Here is a 14,745-nt window from a genome sequence, read left to right as displayed (position 1 = left end):
TTGAGAATTTGGAAGTTGTTTTCGAAAACCCTTGTTCGGATTAATTCATTTTACGAAATTAGGACATATGATATGTAATTTTGTATAAAATGAATGGTGGATAGTTGAATATATATATATATATATATATATATATATATATATATATGAGTGCGTTTAAATGTGAAATTGTGTGGCAGATGATCTGAATGAGTTATAAATTATAAAATACTGAATTGTTTGAGAAATACTGGAAATGCTTGCGAAAATACTGGAACTGTTTATGAAATGTAGAAGTTTGAAATAACGGCCAATGGCCAGGTATTGTTTGATTGGCCAAGGGCTAGGATTGTTATTTGACGGCCGAGGGTCGAGTTTTAATTAACAGCTATACGTCGAGTTGTATTTTGTGGCCGGGGACCAAGTTTTTGGAATAACAGGAAATATAGTGAATTGATGTTTTAAATGGTGATTTCTATTATCTAAATTGCATGACATGCTTTAGAAACCCTAGGGACCAATGTATTATGAGCACGGTACCGTTGCTAGAGATTTGTTATGTGGTCATGTGCGCCCACACCTGTGGTGAGAGGTGTAGGGTACCCTTGTCTAATTTGTGTACATGAGGTGAATATACCCCCCCTGGGTAAGGGTAATTGGACCAGCAACTGGAGCTACATATACATGCGGAGTATGTTAGTAGAGAGTACAGATGACTATTGTCTGGGTGGATCCCTTAGGACAATAGTCCAGCCTTTGAGCCGCACAACCCGTGCCATGGGGGAAGTAAATGGCGTGTTTGTCACAAGAAGTGTCTTATATGCATATATATTAATTTATGTGAATACGAATAATTAATAAGATAATTTTGAGGGCTTGCTGAAAAATGTGAATGCCCTAGTAGCAGTAATGGTATTAAAGCAGAGGGAAGTTACTTGTATGGGCGGATAATTTTCTCTATCCTTGGCTAATTGTGTGTGAGTATAAAATAAGAATGATTTCATAAATGTGTTTATTTATTTAGTGAATTGGTTATTTTCTGTCCACTAAAAGCATGATGTCTACGCACTGACATTAATTTAGTTTTTCCTTTACTGAGTTGTACCTCACCCCTACTTTACAAAATGTCTTTTCAGGAAATCATAAAAATCAGGTCTAAGAGGCTAGAGGAGCCAAGCTAGTGGTGTAAATTTATATAGGTGGTGTGTATGGACAAAGATTTTATTTTTATATAGTTTATGGGATGTAATTATGTGAAAATGGACATATTTGTATATAAAAATAGTTAGAACTCTGGTAATGTAATTTGAGGATTTTGTATTTTATTTTCGCTGCGTATATGTGTTTTATATATGATGAATAAGGTATCAGGTACATAGACGTCACTAAATTAGCACCCCGAACCCACATGGTGGGTCGGGGGCATTACAATTTTACTATGAGAAGCTTATTTTATACAATAAACACATACCAAAGTATAGTTTGAGTTTTATGAATAACATGTTTGTCTTTTCAAAGTGAGAGTACATTAATAAATAAATGGAGGTGCCGCCCTCCTTTAGTGAAAAAAAAAAAAAATATTGTCTTTTCTAAGATGAAGTATGCACATTTAATGTATTAAAATGCAAGCTTCGTTTTCAAACTAGGGATGTAAGGGAGTTAAGCTTGCGAGCTACTCAGATTCTACTCGTCCCCTAACTTGATTCGACTCAACTTGGTTATATTCAAGTTCAACTCAAGTTCGAACTACTCAAGTATTTTAACGAATCAAATTTTGAGCTCAACAATAGTGCTCGAGTCGAGTTTCGAGCTTAATCAAGCTTTTTTAACTTTATTAATTTTGTATTATATATATATATCATATAATTTATAAATATATTTATATATGTATTTAATAATAATTTATAATCAAGTTGAACTTGAATTTTATGAACTTATAGTTAAGTCGAGTTTGAATCGAGTTTTGAATTCAACATTTTCGAGTCAAGTTGAATTCAAGTATTTTACTGTATCTATCGATTCAACTCGACTCGAATACACCCCTAGTTCAAACTCAAGACTACTTTGCATCTTGGGAGACCTCTAGTTCAATCTTGTAAAGGGGAAGAATTGAAGGTGCATGAATGGTAAACCATAATCCAATCAAAATTTGCTTAATTCGATGATGAAATATTTTTATTAAATGGGTGTAAGTAATAATAATTAAATAAAGAAATAGGGCACCCATAATAAAATTTCCAATAATCGTGCGGGGGTGTCGCTTTTAATTAAATTTTAAATTTGAAGTTGCCACAATGTCTTCGCTCAATTTCCAACGCGCCTATTGGCGGACAAGGGACGGCCGACGGCACCTTATCTCTTATCCTCCTCGGCGCCACACCGCGTGCGCCAACTTCTCCATCCCCAAAACCGGGATACTGGTGTACCCCTTCCACATTTCGATCTGCTAACTCTCTGGTTTCAATATTCAGGCATATATATTTAAATTAAAGTTATTGTAAACAGAATCATACAAAAGGATTGGCGTGGGGAAATTGAAAATCAAACAAAGTAATTTAAAGAATAAAAGGATGATGATGAACAAATTAATTTACAGTAGATGAAAATGCATACCCACTTTAACGTAGTGGGAAATATTCAATCCCCAGTAACCAAGCTAGCTAGCTAGATAGCTAGGGAAGGTACACAGTGCTCGACTCCACCGATGCCGTCCCTGTTTCTCCATCCCCGCGTCTCTGCGCTTTTACTGCATGCAGGTAGCTAGCAGGGAGGAGAGCAGATCGATCGATCCAGCATATATATATATATACATATATTTGAAGACAAATGTTATTTCGATTCCCCTCGATATAGTAATATAATTCGAATATATATATGTCTTTGATAATTAATCAAACAGAGCAACTAGATTGAAGACGAAATCTAAAATAGAAGGATGGATCCTTCGTTAATAGTGGTCAATCTGAGTCTGAAGGAACGAACCGCCATCCTTGCTCGTCTCGATGAATATCTCTGCAACTTCCTCATGGAGGACGCACCCGGCATCATCGACGACGGTTTATTCTGAAGCCCCCCGCCGCTGCCGATCTTATTGTCCTTATCCATCTTCTTACGCTTCATCAGAGATTGTGCATCGGAAACAGAGGCCGTGGCATCGTAATCGCGATGAGTGCTGGTGGTGTTGTTGTTGTTTAGGAGTAACAGATCAGGGGAAATGCGACTGCCTTTCTTCTTATTATTAGAGGAGCGGCGGCGAGAGGAGGAGGCGGTATTTTGGAGGGCGACGGACGCTTTGACGGCGAGATCGGCCATGTCGGAGGCGGACAAGGGGTAGATGAGCATGGAGGTGGGGAGGAGGAAGTAGATCTGGTTCGGGAGGAGCTGATAGTGGGACTCCAGGGCGGGAATGTAGTCGTCGAAGTACAGGCAGTCGGAGTTGCAAAGAAAGTAGGTGTCGGAGGAAGAAGAAGAAGAAGAAGAAGAAGAAGAAGAAGGGTGATGTTGTTGCTCCATTTGTAGGACTTGAGAAACAGAGATAGGAATGTGGTAGGGTCGGAGATCTCCATTCAGAGTGATGATATGAGCAGCAGTAGTAGTACTGCCGCTCCCACTTCTTCTGCTGCTTCCGCCGCTGGCCTGATCTCCAACTGAAGCAGAGCAACACCCACCCATATCCGATCGCAGACTGATCACAAGCTTGGAGTCTCGTTGTGGAGAGAGAGAGAGAGAGAGAGAGAGAGAGAGAGAGAGAGAGAGTGCGGAAACCGTTAGGGGAGAGGACTATCAAATATAAGGCGCGGAGGCGTGCGAGGTGTGATGTAAGTGAAGTCGTCAGAAATGATGAATGTAAGCGAAAGAGGAGGGTGGAGGTGACACGACTCGGCCAGTCACACAGGAGGGGCGACGACGCTATACGCGCTCCTTCTCGAGTCTTGAGTCTTGACGCCTGATGGATGTTTGGGTTTTTCCTGTCCTGTTTCTGAGAAGCTTGGGCTGCAAGCACTTTCCCATTCAACCGCCCGCACCCTCATTCGCACGGACCCTCCCTCCCTGCTTTGACTTTCCTTCCAATTTCCAATTCCCATTTCCCATTTCCCGTTTTTGTCGTGGTTGGCTTCCCCCGTCCTCGTACTTCCCCAATCCCCTCCCTCCTCTTTCCGTTACCGTCCAAAATGCAAAATCTGCTGCTGTTTGCCGTTGGTTATCCGTAGTTCGCCGTCGGAACCGGAATCAGAATGTTCCACCCCTCATTCGAGGATCTTTGCGCGTTTTTTCTCAATTTGTTTTTTTTATAAAAAATATATTAAACAATATCTTTTTTGGAGAAAATAATTTCGGTAATGACTCTGTTGTAATTTCGCTACATAAGTAGCGAAATTTAAACAAATCTCACTACTTTAAGTAGCAAGATTTGTCACATGTCACGTTATTATTTTTTCAAAAAAGATTTTATTTTATATATTTTTTAAAAAATAATAAATCAAGAAATAAATTCTTCTGCATAATAAATTCTTCGACGTAATAAATTGAGAAATAAATTCTTTTTTGGTAGCGAGATTTGCCACGTGTCATTCCGAAAATTATTTTCCTAAAAAAGATATTATTTAATATATATATATATATTTAAATGATAAATCAGACAATAAATTCTTTTGCGTAATAAATCGTGAAATAAATTTTTTTATGACAGCGATGGATTTGATAAGAGTAATAAATAGATAATAAATTCTTCTGTGTAATTATTTATTTATTTTTTTTCGTTTGCTTTTGTTTTCGTTGTCTTGTTCCAATGTCATGTTCAGTCATAAGTCATCAATGGACTTAACGCCGAAGACAGCAACGCCATTATAGGCGGCCATCCCACAATCTGACTGCTCTCAAAGAACAAAATTAATTATAGTAATGACTAATGAGTAATAGTTAATAGTTTTAAATAATATTTATTTTTTTAATATTTGAAATGACTCATGTTTCGGTCTGATCCGCACCTTCTAATTTCGCTTCATTTTTTTTTCTACCATTTCGATTTGCATGTCTATTCTCTAGCAACATCGCAACTTTTCACAATGGGTGAATCTTCATCGCTCATATCTTTGTGCATGGAAGCAGTGGCTAAAGAGATACTCTTTGGTAATCTCAAGGTCGTTGCTCTTTGTGTGCTGCAATGAAGCGTGCAAGCAGTTATACAATAAAATTATTTTTCTTTTGTATTTCTGTTTTTGATATTGTGTTTAATGATCCAAAGTATAATGGTATTTAAATAATAAAGAGTGAGGGAAATGGAAACAGAAACAAAAACAAAAGGGGGGTAGTAGACTTTGTCGACGAGTAGATATCGAGAATATATTTGAGGGGATTATGAATTTCGTCAACGAGGTGACGTGGCTGTCGACGAAGGCCACAGTATAAATAGTGTTAAACGAGAATTTTTACGCAGAAATTCAGCGGAACTCTCTCTCTTCTCTCTCTCTACTGTTCCTTTTCTCTCTCTCTCTTCTATTTCGGCCCCGTTAGTCGTCGGATCAACGATCAAAGGCCGCCACGATGCTTCTGGAGAAGTTCTTCCTAAGTCTGCCAGAGCGAATCATTGGTGGGACGAAGTTAGACTTCATCCCAGATTCAGGCTAAGGTCTTTTTGTCAAAATTTGGTTTTCCAGAAGTTGTAGGAAAATGTAGTAGGTGAAGAAATAGTAATATTTTTTTTCTGGGATATTTGATTTTCAAGGTATTGAGTGGGGAGTCCTGCAGGTATAAGGCCCGTACAGTAGGAGATTTTAGCAGGAATCAGGTAAGAGAAATATGCTATGCTAGATAGTTCTAGTAAGATTTTCAGAATAAAATATGTAATTACCAAATTGTTATTCACAACAGGAATTTTATACAGTTATCAATTATGTGTAAGATGTTTTAATTACTGTGTGACATGAGAATATGGATACAGTACAGAAATATGTTTTACAGTATTTTTCAGGATTGTGTTTTACAGAATATACAGACGGGGAACATGTTTTACAGTATTTTTACAGTATACCATGATTATTTAGTTTTACAACACCATGATATACAGATTTACAGTTAATCTCAGAAATATAGTTAATATAGATACAATTTATTTCAGTGTTATGGTTAATACAATTATTACAGAATCATGGTAAAACAGATAGTTATATACAGAAACGTATTATATAGTATCAGACCCTGATGGACCATTACAAATACAGTTTACAGAGCATGGTACCGTAACTATATACAGTTCAGAGTGCAACCACATATTTAGATAATACGTGTTGTAGATAAGTCAATCGTGCCTATGTTATGGACAGACTCCTCATCAAATATGGGTTGAAGAGGGCTAATTTGACTGACGGAGTATAGTGGTTTATCCTGGTAGGTCAGCCAGTGATAGATCCTGCCTATGAGCCGCACAACCCTGTCATGAGGGGTTAAATCATGACATACAGCTATCCATCGAGAGAAGTTTTTCAGTTATTATTATGTATATACAGTTTTACAGAAATATAAAATATACTTATGTACACTATAAATATTATGTGTAGAAACCTAAATACGGATATGTTAAGCGACATGGATATAAGTGGTGGTTTATATTATTTGTACCGTATTTACATATTCAGTTATACATAATTATATAGAAATAGACTTTTATAGAATTGTAACTCATTTTCCACACAATAGCAATAGTATATTTCGTCATACTGAGCGTTGTCTCATCCCATCATATTAACATTTTTTTTTTCAGGTGATCCAACTAGGCGAGCATATCAGGCTCGCAGGTAGAGGGACTACAGTACTGCCCTGTCAGACAGGTGAGTCTTTTGGGGTAGAAAATATTTTTGTATAGCCCTATTCTGTTATATACGTGTAACTTAAGGATAATCTAACTCTCTGGTATTGTAAAATTTTTGTGTATGGTTGTGGATATATGACTACAGCTTCTCGCTGTTTAGGTGGATAATTAAACCTAAAATAGAAGGTATCAGAGCAGTGTAATTTCAGCTTACATGTGAATAATAGTATATGTGAAAAAAATAATAAAAAATTTAAATTATAGCAGGTTGCTACATTGTGATTGTAGGTAATGATGTTTTTCCTGAGATATACAATCTTCCCTCAGAGCTGTTCGATTGCTTATTGATGCGCTCGCCTCCTCTGGCCTTGTAGAAGTTACAATAACAATTTAGACAAATTATCAGATAAAGAAATTATAACTCATATTAAACTTAATTAAGCAACGAATTTATGATTATTTGAATCAAATAATTTATTACAAATGATGGATAATCTTTCATTCTCATTTTAAGTTTAAGCTTTTTTTTTACCATCATAATTTATTTCATAATATAATAACTAAGTTATTTTTAAAATTATAATTTGATAAAATGTTAAGTATTTTAAAAGCTATCACAAAAGTTTTATACTATATATATATTCTGAGTCATTTAATGTATAAATTAATTATAATTTGATTCTGATTAACAAATTTGTATTTGTATGATTTGATCTAGGCTGCCATAAAAGAATTCTGATTTCATTGCTGCCATAAAAGAATTTATTTCTCGATTTATTACGCAGAAAAATTTATTTCCCGATTTATCATTTTTAAAAATATATATATTAAACAATATATTTATGAGGAAAATAATTTACACAATGACATGTGGCAAATCTCGCTACTTCAAGTAGCGAGATTACATCAGAGTCATTCCGCAAATTATTATCTCAAAAAAAGTATTATTTAATATATATTAAAAAAAAAAGGATAAATCGAGAAAAAACTCGGATCTTTGCTCTTTCACCATCATTCCCGCACAGGAGTTAATTTCAATCTCCAAGAAACAATTTTATAAAAACCGCAAGTTGCATCTCATTACAAATAGAAGACTTTAATTAAAGAATATATTTGGATCAAATAAACAAAAAGGAGAGTAAAAAACTCAAATTTTATTAAACATAAAAATTTATTTCAATATGATTAAAATTTAAGAAATAATTGAATTTTAATGATCTGTAAGATCAAAATTTTGTAAAATATTTTTGAAACTTTCCTTCTCACTTTTCTTAATAACCAAACATTGAAAAATTTTAAAAATTAATAAATTTTAATAACGAGTAATATCAAAATTTTGTAAAATATATTTTCAACTTTTTTTGTTCTCACTTTCCTTAATAACTAAACATAAAATGATAGATTAGTTATTATTATTATTTCCATTCTCGAATGTTGTGGAAATTGCAAACGGCCCCTAAGAGCGTCCAACACCGTTCCAAGAAAAGTTTTGACAAAATGAAAACTACTAATCACTGACTTAAGATAATGTCATCTTATGCAGTGAACTTACATAAACAACTTTATTTTACTATTTAAAACGTGTCAATTTAAAAATAAATATATATTATACGTCATTAGTTAGGAGTGTCGATGTAATTTTTTCAAATGATGGACCAACCATTTCGCTAAAGCTTATGGATAATCATTGTACTTTTCTCCTCTCTCTCACACATGAGCACACCCAATTCACATAACACTTTAATTGGTATATGTTCAAATTAAGGATTTCTTATTTGTAAACCAAGAATTACCAAAATCTTTAATATCTTACAAATGACTAATTTACAGCTTGAAATATTAAAGGTGCATGTAATATTTATTTTTATTTTTTTCCCAAGGCACTCAAGCAAGGTTTTTTTTCTTTGAAATGGTCAACAAAATATACTAATAGGATAAAAAAAAAAATCAAAATAGGCCTAACCTTCCACACGTTATAAAAGGCAATCTAATATTATGATTTACCAAAAAGGAATATTATGATTTATAGAAAATGTTATATATGTAAATGTTGACTCTGGCATGAAGCATGTACTGTATGTGATACTTGTATTACTATCGTGCCTTACATTCATATGACTAAGTCAACATATATACAGTTAAATCCAAATCCTTTTTTTCTACAGTTGTATACCATAATATCGGCTCATGTACCATTGACTACGATTGGTTGATGATATAAATATAGTTGTATTAATAAGATCAAAGTATCTCAAATGTAGTAAATAGTAGAGCAATTTTGTTTTCAAACGATTGAATGAGTTACTATTATGCATGACAGTAGAAAACTCCTACAAAGAACTTTTGTAACACTTTCGTTCACATTAAATTGCCCTTAAGTTTATACACAGAAGCAACTCTAATGTTTACCAATTAATATAAAATTACATATCAAGTACAACCAAAGAAAGAAAAATGATGCATTCCTTAGTTAAGGTTGAGTTTGAATCAACCTTAAGGATACTCCTTTTTTTTTTATATATTAAATATCGAGACAAATGAATATTTCTTCAAATATATGAATAATTTTTTAAAATAAAAATTAATGACTTGCAAAATTAAAAAAGTATTCACTAAATTTACCGTATATTTGTTGTGCCTGGTATGTTAATTTTTTTAAAAAAAAATTGTCATAATTTTTCTTTCCCGCATGAGATATAAATGAATTATTGTTTAGAAAAAAAGGAAAATAGACATTGATTAGGGAAAATTAAATAGGTCATTCATTATGACAAGGAAAAGTGACTAATTAAAGAAAATGAAATTAAAAGAAAAGGATGAGAGGAAGAGGGCCGCTGAGTGGGATCCGCATAAGCAGGTGCGTACGGTAACGGACGTGGCAGCTTTCCAGACAGGATCCACCACAAGTCCACGCTACCACTAAATTAATTTTTAACTAATGTGGTTACGTATCTGTGTACAACTCCTCTGTTTCAACTTTGAACGGTACGGTTTGTACTCCAATTAATTACTTGCTAATTATAATACCCACTTACAATGATGTAATCATCATTCTTCTTTCTTCTTAATTACGTGTTTGGGGAGGAATAAAGTGTCTATAATCAAAGAATTATATATGATTTATATAAAAAATATTTTATTATCGTAGATAAAATAAGTGGTAATGTAAATTTTTTTTTTTTTATGAATTTGTAATTATAAAAAATAGATAAAAATAATTATTTTAAAATTTTATTATAGAATATTGCATATTTTACGCCATAAGGTAGTGGGAAATCGCACAAATGCAGTCATGCATGTGCTGTCACCTTTTGCGTTGTCCTTACTTTATGTCATTAGTCTGCTTTTATCTTTTGTCTATTCATGAGAAAGCAAGGGACCTGATGTTCTATATAAGGGACTGCCTTCCCGATTTGTAAGTCAGACTAAATTAAAAAATAAATAAATAAATTTGTGTTTTCTCTTCTAATGGATTTCTAAAACCTCTCTTTCCTTGACACTATTTGTCCAAAGAGTTTCTAAGCGTCACTTCAATGAGCTTGTAATGTTGTTATGGTTTCATGAGGGATAACTTTATAGTGGATACCCGTAACATAGCCTTTAAGACTTAAACTCAGGTTTAATGAAATTGTATTCGAGTATGCTCTGTGCTTGTCTCTAAGGAGGATCTTGCACATTAGAAAGATTGTACGGTCCCCATTGATCTTCTTTGGTAAAGCATTGATTGAAGACCCAAACTCTCCATTTGAAATCCATGGGAAGGATTGTGTTGGAGAAAGGGTCCTAGATTGGTTGCTTTCATTGAAGGATCAAGGGGCTCTCGACTCTGTGTGATATCAGAGCCAAGTTTCTTGCTTGGAGTCCAGGAAAGTTAAGATTATAGAAGTGATTTTAGAAGAATGGGGTACAAATAATTAAGGGAAACTTCACCCATGGATTCTTACCCTCAAAGTTCTGAGATCACTCCAGCCAGACTCTCTTCTTCGATTTCTCTTCCTCCTTTCATAAAAAGAACCACTTCTTCTAATATTACCAACTTAGTTGAATATTCCTATATTTCTAACTTTGCTCAGATTCAGGAAACCTTTCTTCCTCTTATAAATCTTTATAATATTTTTAGAAGAAAGAAATCTCTAATTAGTCAAGTTCGTACTCTCCTTGTTTCTCACAATAGACCCCATGTTAAAGAATATGTCCAAACTACAACCCTTGATAAATGTCTTATCCTAGCTTCCTCCAAAGAGTAGTACGTTGATCTTGAGCTTGACTAGAATCAGATCAATCAATAGACCAGAGAAGGTTATACTCACCTTCACTTTGGAGCTGTTCGACTTCTTCTTACTCTTCATGGTCGTAAAGGAATTCCTATTACAACCAGGATTACCCTTCTTAATACTACCTATACCCAGTATGAGCATGCATCCATTGGAACTTTGCTTACCACTCTTCAAGTTGGTAGCGTTTGTCTCACTTTTTCCCTAATTTTAATATTCCTCTAAGAGACAAGAATATGAGGAATTGTATAAAGGTTCAACTTCAAATTATTAGTGCTCTATAAATTTCATCAGCCTACTTGGCAACTCTTCATCATCAGCTGATTTATAGACTTCAAGATCATGCAATTGATCTTCCTCTCCCAGGACAATTCGAAGACACAATTCTGATTACTGCTAAAAGAGAAGATGATGTTCCTAGTATCCTTCAAATTCCACAATTGATTCCCAGAGAAGAATTAAAGCAACTTATTTCTCTGGAATAGATTACCAGTTATGAGCAACTTCATCAGTAATCAACACCCATCCATCTTATAGATCCAAAATTTCAAAAACTTCCAAATGGAATTGTGAAAACTGTGTTTAATCCAAAAGATATGGTTTCATCCAGCACTCCTCCAGTTTTCCAATCTCTGATGATAAAACTAGTAACTTTTGAGGAAGATATTCCTTTAAGCAGGGTTGAAGCAGACGGATCTTCCATCTACACTGACAAAATTAAAGGACATTTTATTTGAGATGTTGATCCTTCCATGTGTGATCCTGATTGTGATTGTCATTCTTCACAAAAAAAAAAAAAAAATGATACCAGAGCAACATGTAGACCTCCCACTGTTCACAAAAAACCTAATGATCCAAACAGTCCATGGATAGGAATTTGAAAATCATGTACTAATCCTAAGCCTCTTTGGATATATGAAAGAGCTCTTGAAATCCTCAAACAAGAAGGCTTAATCCCTTCAAATTCTCCAGAAAATTCATATCACGCCCCGAACCTGGTAATGGGACCCAGGGGTGAATTAGTAACCTAATATGTCCTTGTACCATACAAAACACCAATGATACACCATAATGAATGAGGGTCCAGCACCATAGGGTTCCCGTATACCATATACACATTCACAAGTATGACAAATAGGCAGCGAAAACTGTTCTTTCTATACATATTGTAGCGATCCTAATTTCCTCTAACATTTTATGTAATATAATGAATGGAAAAATCAACCCGTACCCGTGGGTAACGGGGACACCTGTCATTCACAGTGGAAACCTAAGCAGCAGTAAAATAAAATCCCAATGACACTAGGACCATACAACAAAAATCTACTGATCCTAGTACAAAGCTTACCCTTCCAGTAGGGAAGCTCCAATCACTCAACGGCGGCCCTGACCCGTCAGTCTCTCTAGGTTTCCTAAAAATTATTTAATGTTCGGGGGTGAGACACTTCTCTGTAAGGGAAAATAAACTAAATACAGCTGTGTGACAACATGAACATTTAATTCAATTATACATATACAGTACATTTCATAACTCTATAAATATTCATCACGTCATACTGGATAATCATGTACTTTCATATTTGTTAATAAATCATAACATACATAAACATTTGTTATAACTGTAATACTGAAAATATACCCAGGATGAATAGCTAGCTAATGTCATGTATTACCCCCCATGATGGGTTGTGCAGTCCGAAGGTGAGACCCGACAATGGCTGGCCACCACTGCCGAATCAAATATGTCTGTAAGTACGATGAGCCCGCCACACCCTAGTCTAGACTGCCAGGTGGACGTCCACACTCTACTGAAAGCCACATCGACTATCCATCTCCCATCCCCTTGTGGGATGGTTAGCACAAGTCTGATCATATACATCTGATCTATAAGCTACGATACCAAGCCCTGAACTGAACTAAACTAACATCCGGGTTGTGATAACATATAATACATGATCATATATATAACATCATTACGACCTCGTGCCGAACATATTGTAACTACGGCCTCATGTCGAGCATAACATAATTACGGCCTCGTGTCGAATATAACATAATTACGGTCTCGTGCCGAATATAACATAATTACGGCCTCGTGCCAAATATAACATACATATCATTCTGAAAATAATCAGTTTATCATGCATTTCAACATCACAAAGTACTGTATACTTTCATAATTTCTCAAACCATACTGCGTTCATATCATTAACATATCATAATATTTCCTCACATAAAATAATATTCATGCCACACATGTGCTGTACAAAATCATACTTCATATTCTAAAATCATAATTTTCTAGAATCTCATACATACATATACATTTTAACATCATAGCAGTACATTCCCAAAACGTACATTTCATCCACAATATACCAATATATCATAAGCTTTTCTGAAAATAAATTTACTCGTAATTAATAATAATTTGCATGGAAATATAACTGCTTTAGTTTATTCCCTTACCTGACTACTGAGAAAGTCCCTAAAATATCCTAACCTGACCCCCGTAGGATTTCCTGCTCAATACTCTGAAACTGAAAATTCCCAGTATTAAATTTCAGTATTTTCATACGTACATCATTTCCTATAATTACCACAAGATCAAATTTAACTTAAAAAGTCTTACCCCATCTTAGGGATGATTTCCAACTTGATTTCACCAACGATCCGCTCCAGCAAATTTGGAGAGAACTTCCCTAGGAGCGTCGTGGTGACTTCGGATTGTCAATTCTGCGTAAAACTAGCCCGGAAACTAAGAGAGAAGGAGAGAGAGTCATAGGAGAGAGAGAGAGAGATGGGCGCTGAAAATGACAAAATATCCCGGTTTTCCACTATTTATACTGCTAGATTCGTCGACAAGACACGTCACTTCGTCAACGAATCCTTTAGAAACTTCGTCGACGAAATTCAGGCTACCCCCAAGACCTCTCTTGGTATTTTCTTGTCGACGAATCCCTGTATTCATCGACAAATTTTCTTTTGCACTCGTCGACGAACCCCTGTATTCATCGACGAATCCAAGAAATCTCTTAAAATTATTTTTATCCCCCAAATGCAATGTCGTCAACAAAGTCTATGGCCTCCTTCTGTTAATGTTTCCATTTTCCTCTCTCTTTAATATTTAAATCTCCGTATTTTTGGGGTCGTTACCCATACATTGTACCATACCAGAGTCTATACAAAAGGAATCTAGGCTCCATAATACAAAACATAAACTTTGGTGCCAACCAAAACCCCAAAATGACAACCTGATAGAGTCCTAGTACTTACACAAGCACATACCACAATACACCGACCACTACGCTCCCAACATAAGAACGCTAGTTCCGATTACTCGAATGACTTGAAAAACTTGTACGTACGATAGGGGTCAGACACTTCTCAGTAAGGCAAATCCAGGTTATATCAGTGTGTGGCATATAAGTGTTATCATGACATAAAATATACATAGTTTAATGCAATTCCAGTATTCTCACAAAACAGTTCCAGTATAGTGCATTACACGCGCACACACATGATCAAGTAACCCAGTGTTGTCACACCCTTCATCCCGAAGCCGACCCGCATTACATAGCATCCCCGGCACATGGCGTAGCTGTAACGACCTGCTCATTTTTCACACACTTTTTTTTTAATAATGAAATCAACATCACATCACACATTACAGTTCAGCAGGCC

The 14,745-nt window shown here is 35.1% G+C and overlaps 1 protein-coding gene across 1 annotated transcript; it reads right to left on the bottom strand.

Moving 5' to 3' along the window:
* Positions 1–2,794: 2,794 nt before the first annotated feature.
* LOC131162985 (uncharacterized) lies at positions 2,795–3,881 on the bottom strand. Its single transcript, XM_058119638.1, has one exon. It carries the CDS (start codon positions 3,649–3,651, stop codon positions 2,902–2,904), a length of 750 nt encoding a protein of 249 aa, XP_057975621.1. The 5' UTR covers positions 3,652–3,881; the 3' UTR covers positions 2,795–2,901.
* Between the last annotated feature and the right edge of the window lie 10,864 nt (positions 3,882–14,745).

The sequence above is a fragment of the Malania oleifera genome, chromosome 8, assembly GCF_029873635.1.
Source record: "Malania oleifera isolate guangnan ecotype guangnan chromosome 8, ASM2987363v1, whole genome shotgun sequence".
Lineage (NCBI taxonomy): Eukaryota > Viridiplantae > Streptophyta > Magnoliopsida > Santalales > Ximeniaceae > Malania > Malania oleifera.
This window is presented reverse-complemented; position numbering and strand designations above follow the sequence as displayed.